General features: G+C 37.7%; 1 protein-coding gene across 1 annotated transcript; it reads left to right on the plus strand.

Annotated features, from left to right (window-relative positions):
* The first annotated feature begins 2,555 nt into the window (after positions 1–2,555).
* LOC145125233 (uncharacterized) lies at positions 2,556–4,668 on the plus strand. The gene is made up of 3 exons (XM_079060725.1): positions 2,556–2,611; positions 3,284–3,348; positions 3,437–4,668. Exon 3 carries the CDS (start codon positions 3,439–3,441, stop codon positions 4,294–4,296), a length of 858 nt encoding a protein of 285 aa, XP_078916851.1. The 5' UTR covers positions 2,556–2,611; positions 3,284–3,348; positions 3,437–3,438; the 3' UTR covers positions 4,297–4,668.
* The last annotated feature ends 11,171 nt before the right edge of the window (positions 4,669–15,839 follow it).

A 15,839-nucleotide genomic window follows, 5' to 3' on the forward strand; every position in this document is an offset into this window, starting at 1 on the left:
GTGTCTGCCTCCATTCCAGCACATCCACAACGTTACTCCATCAAAGATTCAAACCTGTACCGGAAAGATCTCCATTGCCGCCACCTGTTCTAGCCGGAAATTTGACTCTCATGTGACGGATCAGATCTGGACATCATTGTGACCATTCTCGCCAGACACGTCACTATTCTCACCGGTGCTTTTGAAGATTTCCAGATCCCGTTTGCAGATCTAACCTCCATCACCACCATCTGAAAAAACCCTAACCATAACACCGTCTAGAAACCTTTCCCAGATCTGTAAAATGCTCTGATCTAAAACCATCAGACGACATTTTCCGGTGAAGGCAACAAAGGAGGAAGGGGTAGAACTCTGGAGAAGGCGAAGGCAAGGAGTCCGTCTGGAGGTTTCTAAGGGAGTTAAGTTTCAGATGGGCCGATTTTCCGGTTAATCTTGGCGATGATGGTGGTTTTACGGACCCTGGCTGGATCTGCCCACCTGTCCAGATCTAACATTCGTCTTCTCCGACGATCATACCAGTGGAAGAGGGAGACAAAGTGACGGAGAAAATTTTGGCGTCGCCTTCATCGGAGTTCGACGGACTCCGGCTATAAGGTGTAGCCTTATCAGTCCAAATAGGAGGTAGTAGGCGGAGAGAGAGAGAGAGAGAGACTTATTTTCTTAATTTCAAATTAACAAAATATTAAAAATAAATAAATAAATAAAAACAAAGGGCATTTTCGTCTTTTCACACACACTTAATAAAATATGTTAACAAAGTTAGTCTTAAGGATCATTTGTGTGCAAAGTTTGCTCCATAGGTACCATTTAAGGGAAAAAAAGTTTCATAAAGACTACTTTAGGGAAAAAAAACAAAACCTTAAGGACCATTCGTGTAATTTGTTCTTTTATATATCAATTGGTATTGTAGACTGTCATTGCATAAAGTCCAAAATAATGAACAAAATTTTGTGCAAATTGGGAAATTATTCAATCCTTAAAAATTGCTTCCTTAATCCCTTTAGATTTTCCAATTCATAAACACCACTTTTTACATTTGATTCTTTTTTTGAATTATGTTATGTGCTCCACAATTGTAAGCTAAACACTCAAACTCAACAAGCTTGGATGTCCCATTTGTTCAAAACATGTGCTCCACAATTGTAAGTTAAATACTCAAACTCAACAAGCTTTAGCGTCCCCTTTGTTCAAAACATGCGATCTGCTGACGCCAGTGACGGAGCTTAAACTTTTGATTTGGGGGGGAGGGGGGGGGCGAAAGTATACTATGTATAAAAACAAGAGAACAAATGGGCCACAGTCAAATTTTATAGTTTTAGGCCTAATATGTAAAAATTTTAATAGTTATGGACTATTTCAAAAAAAAAAAAAAAACAGGGGGCACAGGCCCTCCTCGCCCTTAAGAAGCTTCGTTCCTACGCTAGATTGTAAGACTGTAAGACATTGAAGTGATATTTTCCTTGAATCAAAAAGGTTTTGGTAGTGTCGAGTCTAAATAAAGTTAATAAAAATTTGAGTATTGTGAACAACTATGTGGTTGTAAATGTTAATTCGTAAAAGGAAAATCTTTAGAAAATCTCAATATTTTGGATCAATTTATGAAGTAGTTTCAAATTAATTTCTTTACAAAAAAGCCCTAAAAACCGGTAAAATGTTGCAATTGACTTTTTTTTCCGGTTCAGGCGGTAACAAATTAATTTGTGACTATTTCGTAAATTGATCTAAAATATTAAACCAAAATATTATGACTATTTCATAAACTATCTCAAAATATATATGAAAAACATTTTTATATATTTTTACACCTTAAGAAACGTTTTCAAAGTTCTTTTTTCATTTAAATGTATTTATACGTATTATTAAATATATGTATAAAAAAGAGTGTATATGGATACTTGGTATTCATACATGTATAATTCATATAAATACGTTTAAATTGAAAAAAGAGCTTTGAAAATGCTTCTTAAGGTGTAAAAATATATACAAACGTTTTTCGTATATATTTTGAATTAGTTTACGAAATAGTCTTATTATTTTGGTTTTTTGCAGAAAAGTCTCAATATTTTGGATCAATTTACGAAATAGTCGCAAGTTAATTTGTTACTTGTTGAACCGGAAAAAAAATGGTCAGAATGCAACATTTTATTTGTTTTTAAGATTTTTTGTGTAAAAAAAATAATAATTTTGGACTATTTTGTAAACTGGCCAAAAATATTGTGGTTTTTTTAGAGATTTTTTTTTGTAAATAGATCCAAATTAGAAAAGCTTTTTAATGAAAAAAAAAACTTTAATTATAAAAGCTCGTTTTTATATTTACAAAAGAACATTTTTTAATTTGTTTATTTATTGATTTTATTCGTAGGCAACCTTTTTTTTTTTCTAAATAATAATAATAATATTGAATTAAAAATAATTTTTAATAGCTTTTTTCAGTTTTCAAAAAAACTTTTTAGTTTTAAAATTGTGGATGTTCACTTCCTCAGTACTTAAGCGTCATTTCCATCCCACTCAAAGACAAGGGTACTCACGAGTCGTGACTCACAGGCACAATTGTCTCAAGAGTCATCGACACCCCCCCAAAATTCTACGTTAAACGCCGTGTTTTCATCAGGTATGTTTTACTCTTCCTCTTTCCATGTCGAGTTATTTCTCCAGTTAGTTCTTCATCCTTTTTACTCTCTACTCTCTAAGTATTTTTAATTTATCTTCAGTAAAACCTTTTACCTTTGATGTTCATGCTACAAAATCTATTGCAAAATCTGATTTAGTTATGGATTTCAGCCTACGAGTTTCATCTTTGCGCCCTAATCTGATTATTTTGCCTTAGTTTGGTCTGACGACGGATCTAATCCACCTGATTTGAGTTTTTGCCCTTAGTTAATTCACTATGTTCAAATCAGTTTAATTTGGTTAATTAACACGGCTGTTTACACCTTACACTTAGTAATGGTGCAATTTAGCTTGCAAAATGAGCTGTTGTGATCTATAATTCTATATAACTTGCTGCTAACAACCATATGTAATGGAAGTTTATTTTGTTTTTTCTTATGTTTTAGGGATGATTAGAAGTTAGTAGTTAGTACTCACTAATTGGTTTATTTATATGTGTTACACTTCCCTTATCAATATTGTATAGGGGCATGTAAACCTATGATTTAGACTATTTTCCAAATCAGTTGGCTATATTTCCTAGCTACAAACAGAATTTTAGGAAGTAATTACGGCAAATGTTTTGTATTAATCAATCATACAATGGCTACTCTTCTAACCTTATACCTCTCAGCTCTACCATCATCAGTAACAAAAACAAAGTTTTACCATGTGGGAGATCTTCATTCTTCCATGTAGGCAAGTACCATGTTTATATGTATATGTTTGTCCCCTGTTTACAAGTCTTGTATCTTATGTGGTATTTATTTTACTTTTTCAAGTGCAGGAATGGCCAAAACAAGAAGTATAACTAGAAACCAGAATCATGATGATGATGATGATGATGCATCATCATCATCATCTAGCAGGAAGAGGTTCAAGACTTTTGACAACATTGGTGTGTCACATTGGTCAAATCTTAGCCATGATGTGATTTTTCTAGTTATGATGAAATTGGGAGTTGTTGATTTCGTTGCATTCAGTGGAGTTTGCAAGTCATGGAGGTCATTTTCACTCTCTAACAGGAACATGTTTATGGCATCCAAACCACCCATGGAGATATACTCCCATGTTAGTAATGAAGACTCATATTGGTACCTGGAGGACTTTGAAAGAAGAAGGTTCAGAACTTTCATTCCCCATTCTGCTGGAAAGAATTGTGTTGGATTAACTTGTGGTTACCTGATCTTATTCAGTACAGAAACCCGTGACTTCTGGCTTGTGAATCCAATCACAAGGCGTGAACTTCATTTCCCTGATTTCCCCTTAGATGGATGTACTCTTGAAGTCAGTATCAGGGCTATCCTTGTCTTTTCACCGTCGATATCTGGGTGGGTGTTTGTTGTGTTACATAGAAAAGTATGGTGTATTAGAGAGAGTAAAACAGAAATATTGTTTTGTATACCTGGTAAACAAGGATGGAATCATGTCGCCTACACTCCCCCACCTTTCTCTATCCGTGATTTACATGCTTTCAAGGGGAAGATATATACCCTACACTATGATTTTTCTGTATGTGAACTCCGACTGGATCCGAATCAACTGCTTAAATGGATGTTACTCGAAACCAAGAATTTTCCAAAGCCGGATTTAGAGTATCCAGAGCTTACAAGCTCTGGTGAAAACCTTTATGTGATGGTCTATTAACAAGGATTGGTTACACAACTAATGAATGTATGATGTCAAGGTCAAGTTAACAATCTGCTTGCTAGTGGTTGCTTGCTGAGTTTTTGATTTGTGCTATCTTGCAAACATAATCTTCTTTCATCGCCCGAGGCACTGAAATCAAGGTCCCCTTTAATGCTTGTTGTAGAGTTGTTAATTAAAAACATGTTTGCTCACTTTCTATAGTATAAGATGCACCAAAATATGAACAATTCTCAATCAAGAAATATGCATCCACCTTCTTGTACCATTTTCATACTATAACCAAGAACACAAAAAGATAAAGGGGTATGTATGACCTTGTATGTGTCACATTACATGTCAAAATGAGTTTGAGTCAAAACCATGTTAGATTGGGTTGGGTTGTTCTGTTAATATTATGAAAGTTTTATTTGACTTCCATAAATAATTAATGTATTATATATTATTACAAATATTACATTATTACAATAGTAATTTAATATTTCTAAGTAAATTGATACAGGTTAATTTGCATTTGAATACATTTAAGGAGACTTTTAATCAAGTTTTGTGTAACGTCCCAAAAATACTAAGTAAAAATTTTTATTTTTAAATCAACCGAACCATCAATCATTAATTTCATAAACCGATAAAGACGTGATAATGTAGAGAATAGTTATCATGGTACAAATCAAAAACGTCGAATGCAAATCATTGGTGGATGTGGTGCAGTCATGTTGGACCATTCTCCTTCGAACCAGAGGTACCTGAAACCATAAACGTAAACTGTAAGCACAAAACTTAGTGAGTTTCCCCCAAAAGATCACATATCATACATACATCGGGCCCCGCTCAACATCCATCAGGCCCTGCACTGTACAAATTTGTCGGTAACATGTGGTGAGCCCCGTCCAACACATTCATCAGGCCCCGCCCGATATACATACAAACACATGCAAGAGTCACACGGACAACTACATCCTATAAACTTAAAGCAATGGGTCGACATTGGTGCCTTCGACCCGTAAATATTGTGAGGAGACTCACCTCAATCTAAAGATGACCGAATCTCACACACGTTGCTGCTACAAAAGCTTCTCACACTGAACATATCAAAATCAACCCTAATTGATAATTAGGGTAATAACCCATAATCAAGGTCCATTTCATATTCTCTCTCACTAAGGGTAAAAGGCCATTTTATCATTCCAAGGCTAAACCCACCCAATCATGGCCCAAAGCCCATAATGATTTATTTCTACTTTTATGAGTACGTCATGCATACTCATTTACTATGCCCTGCGTACTGCGTATTGTGTTTCCACAGAAGAGGAAATGGGGCAAATCACAAAATATTTACTACGCCCTGATACTGGTACTGAGTTTCCTACTTTTGGGATTTATTTCTACCTTTACGCGATCATCCAAAGTACCCGAAACACATTTAATCCGCAACTGTAAGCATAAAACTTAGTGAGTCCTTTCCAAAATATTCATACAGCACAGCATAATAAACAACTATGTGTTATCAACAACCCTGAGGATTTTTAGCAATCCCAGTGGGCTAACAGCACGCCCTGTGGATTAACAACACGCTTCAGGGGTTATCAGCAGCCCTGGGGATTCTCAGCAATCCCAAAGTTATCAACAATTCAATTCAATTCATTTCAATTCAATTCATATATATATATATATATATATATATATATATATATATATATATATATATAATCAACAATTAAGACCCAGCTGGTCACAGACATAAATACCACACATGTAAATGAAGTGAGAAGACTCACCTTGCGAATAGCAGCTAGAAATGCAATAGCTCTCACACACAGGGTAGACAGGAGCAACAAGACACCTACCAACAGTAAAGAAATACCCTCTCAGTCTATAACCTTAAAAACCTAGTTGACCCCAAAAGTCAACCATGGTTAAAAGTTAACCATGGTCACCCCAATCGATTGTCATGTCGTGACCACCCATGGGTCACATCATGACAGGTGCAGGACAAAACAGTCACGAACATACTGCTCATCACGACGTGACATGTCATCTGTCACATCGTGAGATCTGTTCTGGATAGCTTTGAGCATTAAATTTTTAATCTCAAAGCAAATCCTTTAAACTTTCCAAAAGGTCTTCTCCAATCCAAAGGACCATAAAAAACAAAGCTTTTCAGTCATGCATGACTTGAACAGTAACTAGGTTAATAAGGAGAGAATGAAGCCAAAACTCATGCTTAGAGCCTAAAACCACCACCAAACCTCATATATGGAACCTATACTAAACAATAGGCCTCAATGATCCATAAAGTTGCTAACTTTATGGATCCCATGCATGCTATCCAACCCAATCATGAAGAGAAAGGAATAAAACCTAGATCTAGCATGCATAATGGAGAAAGGCAAGAGCTTTAGGACTTACAAAGGTCTAGAAGCAATGCAAGGTGGTGAGGAAGGTATTTGTTTTCCAAAAATGATGCACCCAAGAGTCTTCTTCTTCTTCAAGGAGCCAAAAATCACCAAATGAGCTCTTCCAAGTCACAAAGGAGGCTAACTTCAATTTGGACAGGAGGAAGGTGATGGAGGATAAGGGTCTGCAAACCTTAGCCCATCATTTCCTTTAAATAGGGCGCAAACCACAGGATTAGGGTAAATCTGTCTTCACGTCATGACCGCCTATGCGTCACGTTGTGACCCAAGAAGATGGACACGCATCTCAGCTCGATGGCCACGTCGTGAGGCTTCCTTCCTCACACTGTGACCAGTTGTTAATTGGTGTTTTACATTCTTTAACTAAATCCAACATTAAAAGATCAAATGCATGCATTAGATGTTACAATTTGTTTTGGTACTAAACTAAGGGCTTTATGTCACACCCCCGAACCGTGTAAACGGCGGAAACGTCCGGGGGCGGATGACGTCATGTACAGTATCACAACAATTGCATAATAGAGATCAAAGCATTACAAACATTATATTGATGATTTAGTATTTACATTATATTTGAATCGTTGTTTGACTCCAAAAGCATACAACAAAATATAAGACGTAACAATACTAAGCTCCGTCTTCATCAAAATATGTGTGGGTACCTGTTTACTGATTTCCTGAGAATACAAGTGGTTTTGAAAAAGAGAGTGTCAACAATTAAGTTGGTGAGTTCATAAGCATTTAATATGAAAAAGGTATGTGTTTGTTCCTTAAAAATGTTAGTATGTCCTTCCTGAAAATCCAATATTCTCTTTTAGATGCAATGTAGTCTTAGTTGTTTCAAGACCAAAATGTATAAGTATTGTTGTACTTTGTAGTAGTATAGTGTAGTTTTATATCTTTATAAAACTTATTTGAATGCATGTTTCCAGAAATGTAAGTGGTATGGTACTGTGAAATAATGTACTGTAGTTGTATCTATGTAAAACCCTTTGAATGTATGTTTCCTGAAATGTAAATTGTATTGTACTAGAAAATAATGTAATATAGTTTTAAATAAATAAAACCATATGAAGATGTGTATGTATTTGTGGACTAAACGTATTGTTAATACCCTTTGTGAGTTATTATAACCATACTAATGCGACTAGATGGCCTGAACGATGTTCTTCATGCGTCAGAACTGTAACGACATTTGTCACCCCAGACCTGCCGGTCCAACTGTAGCTAACAATTTAGGTGCGGGATGGTCAGTCCCGTATAGATCTATACATAATTGTCTCGCTCTCTTACAGGAGATTCTGGTTATAATTTCAGGACTTTTGTTGGTACTTAGATAAGTACTTGAAGACGTGTCTCACAAAGCCATATTGACTGTTTCACGTGTAGTTTGAGAAAAACTCCTTTTCTTGTAAGTGTATGTATCGTCCGTTTACATGGTATAAAATCTTTATACTTTCAAAACAGTTATATCTTTGTCCCCAAAGGGTAAAAAGGTGTGAATGTTCCATAAACTATACATATTATAGTTTATATAAATGTTTCGTTGAAATAGTGAACCCTTTGTAGACTATTATCAAATTTGTCACGATAATAAAATGAAATGAAATAATTATATATGCTCGTTTATATAATTATACCCTTTTTGCTCGACATGTTACAAAAAGGGTTAAAGTTTAGTTGTATCAAATTTGTATCCATACGTATATTTATATTTATTAAAAATATAAATGTAACGGTTTGTATATTAACACAATTTTCTTGTGTTTTAGTTGTATTCCCCCTAAAAACATATAAAAATCGTGTAAATTGTAGGGGTATGAACTCACATCGGGTGTGTTCTTGGCTGGATAATAGTGATAGCGATGACCCTCGGGTTAGAACACGTGTAAACAGTCGTATCCTAATAATATTTATACACGATATTGTATGTAAATTAGTGAAATAACAATTTAAAGTGTTAGAAAACACAAGATTATGTAAGGATACTTACAATAAATCCTTGGAATGAACTTAGTTTCCCGGGAAATTGGATGAATGTTTTCATCGACCGATGTTGGATCGGTCTGTGATAGTTTTCATCGATGATATCTTGGTCTATTCCAAGACTCAGGTGCAGCATGAGGAGCACCTGAGGGAGGTGCTGAAGACACTGAGGAGGGAGAGACTTTTCGCAAAGTTCTCCAAGTGTGAGTTCTGGTTGCGCGAGGTGCAGTTTCTAGGGCATCTCGTCAACCATAAAGGCATATTGGTCGATCCGGCCAAGATAGAGATCGTGATGCAGTGGGAGGTTCCGAGGTCTCCAACTGAGATTCAGAGTTTTCTTGGTCTAGCGGGTTATTACAGGAGATTCATCTAGGATTTCTCCAAGATCCCCGTTCCCTTGACCCGACTGGCCAAGAAGTCGGTGACATTCCGATGGGGGCCTGAGCAGCTGGCGGCCTTCGAGACTCTCATACAGCGGTTGTGCGAGGCACCGATTTTGACTCTGCCCGAGGGAGTATATGACTTCATGGTGTACTGTGATGCGTCGATTACAGGCATGGGTGCAGTTCTGATGCAGAGGGGTCATGTGATAGCCTACGCGTCGAGGCAGCTGAAGCCTCACGAGGCTAACTATCTGACGCATGATTTGGAACTGGGGGCAGTGGTGTTCGCCCTCAAGATTTAGCGGCATTACCTCTACGGGGTCCGTTGTACCATTTACACGGACCACAAGAGTTTGAGGTACCTTATGGATCAGCCGAATCTGAACATGAGGCAGCGTCGGTGGTTAGATGTGGTAAAGGATTATGACTGTGAGATCCTTTACCACCCGGGCAAGGCCAATGTGGTGGCCGACGCCCTGAGCCGCAAGGTGGTAGCGGCTCTGATTAGAGACATATGTTTGAGGATAACGGTGATCACTCCACTGTTGGAGCAGATTAGAGAGGCGCAGGTTGAGGGCCTGAAGGAAGAGCTCCAGAAGTGTGAGAGGATTGTAGGCCGGGTGGCCTCATTCGATTATGATAGCCGAGCATTGATGACCCTGCATGGGAAGGTCTGGGTTCCGTATGGAGGCGGAGTACGGTAGGTTCTGATGGATGAGGCCCATAAGTCGAGGTTCTCCATCCATCCTGGGGCGACGAAGATGTACCGAGATCTTCGCCCTGATTATTGGTGGCCCTGCATGAAGCGGCACGTAGCGTGGTATGTGGAGAGGTGCTTGACCTATAGAAAGGTCAAGGCTGAGCACCAGAGACCACACGACAAGATGCAACCGTTGGACATTCCCGTGTGGAAATGGGAGGATATCACCATGGATTTCATTACCAAGCTTCCCAGGACCGCACGTGGAGTAGATTCGATATGGGTCATCGTGGATCGTTGACCAAGAGCGCTCATTTTATCCCGATCCAGGAGAGCATATCGGCCGAGAAGTTGGCCAAGATATATGTGCGTGAGATAGTGGCACGGCATGGGGTTCCTGTCTCGGTAGTGTCAGACCGAGATATCTGTTTCACTTCCAGATTTTGGAAGCGGTTTCACGAGGAGATGGGTACTCGTCTCCACTTTAGCACCGCTTTCCACCCTCAGACAGACGGACAGAGCGAGAGGACGATACAGACTCTCGAGGACATGCTACGAGCATGTGTGTTAGATTTCGGTGGTAGTTGGGATACGTATATTCCGTTAGTGGAATTTCCGTATAACAACAGTTACCACGCCAGCATAGACCGACCTCCCTTCGAGATGCTTTATGAGAGGAAGTGTAGGACTCCAATCGGTTGGGGTGAGGTCAGTCAGAGAGTTATGGGGAGTACTGAAACAGTACTCAAGACTATTGAGAGGATCCAGCAGGTTCAAGACTGCTCAGAGTCGGCAGAAGAGCTACGCTGACAAGAGGCGTTCAGACTTAGAGTTCCAAGTGGGCGACATGGTCCTCCTGAAGGTGTCACCGTGGAAGGATGTCATTCGGTTCCGGAAACGGGGCAAGTTGGGCCCCAGGTACATCTGTCTGTTTAGGGTTTTGGCCCGGGTGGGTCGGGTTGCTTACCGGTTAGACCTTCCAGCAGAGCTCAGCCAGATCCATAGTACTTTCCACGTTTCTCAGTTGCGGAAGTGCTTAGTGGATGATTCAGCAGTGGTACCCTTTAAGGATATTCAGGTTGATGCAGCCTGAACTACATCGAACGACCTATAGCTATCTTTGACAGGAAGTCGAAGGATTTGAGGAACAAGAGAGTGGAGTTGGTAAAGGTGCAATGGCAGCACCGCAAGGGTTCAGAGTGGACTTGGGAGCCTAAGGAGGAGATGATGGAGCACTACCCATAGTTGTTTTCAGATGCAGCAGACTTCGAGGATGAAGTCTAAGACAAATGGGGGAGAATTGTAATGTCTGGTTCCTGGTACGCATTTAACCTTATTATTTATTTATTTTGGAAGGGCTACTCGACGAGTTGGTGGCCCAAACTCATCAAGTAGAAGGCAAATTAGGCGCGGGTTTTTAGTAAGCTACTCGACGAGTCGAAGTCCTGAGTCGACGAGTAGGATAGGCTGGATGAAACCCTAATCTTTAGGGTTTGCACCCTATTTAAGAATCATATCTGGCCTCCATCCCAGCCCCCATCACCTCCAAACCCTAATCTCGAAACCCTAATCAACCTTGAGTGATCTTGAGTTATTTCTTTCCATTTTTGTGATTTAAGCTAGAAGAAGGAAGCAAAAGGCTTGGAGTTGTAGAAGGAAGGTCAAAGATCCAGAGCTAAGGACTCATTTCTGTCTTCATAGAGGTATAAAGCTTATACATTGGCTGTTATTCACTTAGATCTCCTTCTTAGCTTGTATGTTGTAATGTTTGGGTCATTTCCAAGGACATTCCGAGTTTTGGACCTTTGGGGATGTAAGGACTTCAGATCTGGGCACTCTTGAGCTTTAGAAGCTCAAAGTTTCCACATTTATTCAGCCATGGCTCCATTCTATGACTTAGACCATCATTTTGGCTTGGATTGGGTGTTTTAGCTTCATAACACCATGCATGCACGTAAAGTTAGCAACTTTACGTGTAATGCTAGTCTAAGGAGTCCAGATCTATGAGTTAGAAGCGTTGGAATGGATTAGAATCGACTGAATGGATATGTCACATGGAGGACTCGACGAGTTGTTCTTGGACTCGGCGAGTCGGGTCGTGAACCCTAACTCCTTTTCTGGTTGTGAGTGAAACCATTGAGTTTTGGAGATGAATCAGTGAGTTGGAAAAGATTAGGAATCGGAAGCTAAAGAACTTGACGAGTCCAAGGAGGGACTCGACGAGTTGAAGTCGATATGTCCTGATGTTATGATAGGAAGAACTTGATGAGTCTGGGAAGGGACTCGACGAGTTGACGACGATTATGAATTGTTCATGAACTCGTCGAGTTGGGAGATGACTCGACGAGTTGGGGTTGGCTGGGAGTTGACCTTGACTTTGACTTTGACCAGGATATTGACTTCCACCAGGGGTAAAATGGTCATTTTACCCTGAGAAGGATTATTATATTTTGACTGAGTATTATTGTGATATTGATAGTCGGGGAGTCGTTGGAGCACCTATCAGATATTCCTCACCGCGAGTTTTTCCAGACAACTTTGCGAGGTGAGTTTTCTCTAATAGGAACGGGTCTAAGGCACCAAGGCCGACCCGTTTAGATAGCAGTAGTTCTGGACCACGGTCCGATGCCGGGCGGGGCCCGAAGTAGGTTTATATGTTTTCCGGATTCCGATCCGATGTCGGGGCGGTCCCGAGGAATGCTTGTATGCTTGTATGCTTGATGTCTTTGTGATTCCTGCATGTGTTTGTTATGTGCTATGTGTTACGGGCTTAGGCCCGATGTCGGGGCAAGCCCGAAGAATGTCTAGTTAATATGTTATGATAGCATGATCCGGACTCCGGTCCGATGTCGGGCGGGGCCTGAGGAATGTTTTCATGCTAGGGTTATGTGCTTATGGTATATGTTGTTGAAATGTATATATATGTCGAGATCTGCTCGATGCCGGGCAGGGTTCGATGCCGTATATGGTTCGATGCCGGGCGGGGACCAATACGGGGAAAGCCGATGTCGAGCTTGACTCGATGTAGCAGGGGCGGGGCCCAAGATATGTTATGTGATATGTGTATGGTATGTGGTAGTTGTGGAGACTCACTAAGCTTCGTGCTTACAATTTTCAGTTTTGGTTTTAGGTACTTCCACTACCAAGGGGAAGGGCTCGGGATGATCGCATGGCACACACCACAGTTTCAGCCTGGGATGTTTTAGACTCTGATATTTTTCTCATGTGATTTTGATACAGTATTTGACACGATGTTCTGAGATACATGATTGTGATTTTCTTTATGATGATGGATGACTTATGGTTTTAATATAATTGATTTTAAAGAGAAATTTTTGGTCTGTATTTTTGGAATGTTTCAGCTGCGCATACTGCAGCTCGACCCCGACTTCCTTTTTGCATCAGCCGCTTGTACGCGGGGCGTACAAGGATGTACGCAGAGCGTACTGCTCGGACTCAGCGTTCGGTCCATCCGTTTGGGCCTTGGACCTTTTGGTTTGGGAATGATAGATTGAGCTATGATTAGAAATAAGAAATGACCTTTTTGCCCTTGTTAAGATAATGGAATAATTGGACCATTTATTATGGGTTAAAACCTAGATTATTAATTAGGGTTATTTTTGGGATATAATTAGTGTGAGGAGCTGTGTTAGCAGCACCTTGAGTGTACGGTTCAGTTATCTTCATTTAGAGGCGAGTCTTCTTACCATACTAGTAGGTCGAAGACACCAATGTCGACCCTGATTTATTTGGATATATGTGATTATGTGAATATCAAATAATATGATTGAACTATATATATATATATATATATATATATATATATATATATATATATATATATATATATATATATATATATATATATATATATATAGCCAATCTGGGCTCGGAGTCATTATGGACTCGGGGATTGATACGGACCCGACACAGCTACATGCTGTCATATGGGGTTGATACGGACCTGACATAACCACATGATGTTATATGTATATGTTTATTGTATGTGGTATTTTGGGGAAGTTCACTAAGCTTTGTGTTTACATTTATGTTTTTGGATTCAGGTACTTCTGGTACAAAAGGAAATGGCCCGACATGATCGTAGCGCATCCACCCATGTTCCGCATTTTCTGTATAATTTGGATTTGTACTCTAATGATTACTCTTATCTGACATATTTTGTTTGAGATCATTATGAATACTTGATTGTTTTCGATTAAATCTAAAATGAAAATTTTATCCATGTTTTCGTGGTGTTACATTCCACCACACATATCTTTATCTTCTCCACATGAGACTTGAGTTTTCCTTGATGCCACTTGAGACTCGTGAAGTTTTACTATATGTATAAATTATTATTTTGATTTTTAATTCGATGTTTAATTTCAAGATAAGAGAATGAGAAAAGCTTAAAATATGTGGCTACATAGGAAAACCATCTAGACATACTCGAAGAAGGTGTGAGAATTGGATGAAATGGTGAAGACGATTTGAAGTAAAAAATACATAAATACGTACAAAATAATACGGTTATACATTTAAAATACATAAAAATCTATATAAAAAACTTAAAAAAATACATATATACGTCAAAATACATATAAATATGTAATACATAAAAACCATAAAAATACATAAAAAATATATAAAATACTTAAAAATACATATAAATACGTAAAAAAATGCTTATATATTTAAAATACATAAACATCTTTATAAAAAACTTAAAAATATATAAATACATAAAAATACATATACATACATACATACATACATATATATATATATATATATATATATATATATATATATATATATATATATATATATATATATATATAATACATAAAAAAATAACACATAAAAATATGTAAAATACTTTAAAATACATATAAATACGTAAAAAATACGTTTATAATTTAAAATATATAAAAATACGTAACCATATACATATAAAAACTTAAAAATACATAAATACATAAAAATATATATAAATACATAAAAAAATAAGTTTATTCATCATATATAAATTTTTTGACGAAATCTACTGAAAAGTCCAAGTATTTTGGAAAAATTAAAGATTTGATACCATGACCTGTTGAACAGATAAAAAAAAGCTAAAATGAATAAATTAGCCCCTTTTTCCTGGACTTTTCTATTTAAAAAATTAAAAAGACCGGACTTTTCTCTTTTTTAGAAAAATAATTTATGAATTTATTAAAACTTTTCTAAAATATTAATACTTTTTTTTAAAGATTTGTATACTTAAATATATATAAAATCCCTATACTAATAAAAGAATAATTTTACTATCATTTTGTCATATGTCAATGTAATACACATCCTAATTAATACTATGTCATGTATCACTTTATTGTTTCTCCATTTTAAATTTATCCCCAATAAATCATCAATAAATGTGGCTCAAGAAATCAAAATATAAGTTCATTTCCTTTTCAAAATGCTATAAATAAAAAACTATTGAAAACTTAATCAAGTTAGATACTTTATATGATTAGATGTACAAATTATATAAAAAAAAATATTTGTTTGCATGATTAATATCAACCAACCGTGTAGTACACGCGTTATCACCTGGTATTGGTATTAATAGTACTTAAGTTCAATTGGGCCCTAATTCGTTTATATATTAACATCAATTGGGCCCAAGTTCGTTTATTCGTTAGTATGACGCATCACGTATACTCTCGTTCAGTGGTTTAAGCGGGAACTTAAAATTGAAGTCGGTTTCTGTATGTGGAAGGAAGACGATAGGCATGAAACAAAATCAATGAATCAATGGTTGAAGGCGATTCATTGATTAAATTGCATCAACAAGCCAATATTCTTTTCTCCTGTTCTTGTCTTCCCGAATCCAGATTCTCTAGCAACACTCTTTTCTCATGTTCTTGATTCCCCGAATCCGAATTCGTATCACCACATTCTTGAATCCAGTAGGCAACAAGTCACTAAGCAGCAACCAAGTCCGATTCTGATTTTACTCTCCGACTCTCCAAGGTTCTTGTCTTCTACTTCTACGCATCTTCTCTACCTGAT

The sequence above is a fragment of the Lactuca virosa genome, chromosome 7 (genome assembly GCF_052849685.1).
Source record: "Lactuca virosa cultivar CGN04683 chromosome 7, Lactuca_virosa_CGN04683_v6, whole genome shotgun sequence".
Taxonomy (NCBI): domain Eukaryota; kingdom Viridiplantae; phylum Streptophyta; class Magnoliopsida; order Asterales; family Asteraceae; genus Lactuca; species Lactuca virosa.

What these genes read in the sequence shown, in the direction of transcription:
- LOC145125233 (XM_079060725.1), top strand. Translation starts at nt 3,439, where the DNA reads ATGGCCAAAACAAGAAGTATAACTAGAAACCAGAATCATGATGATGAT.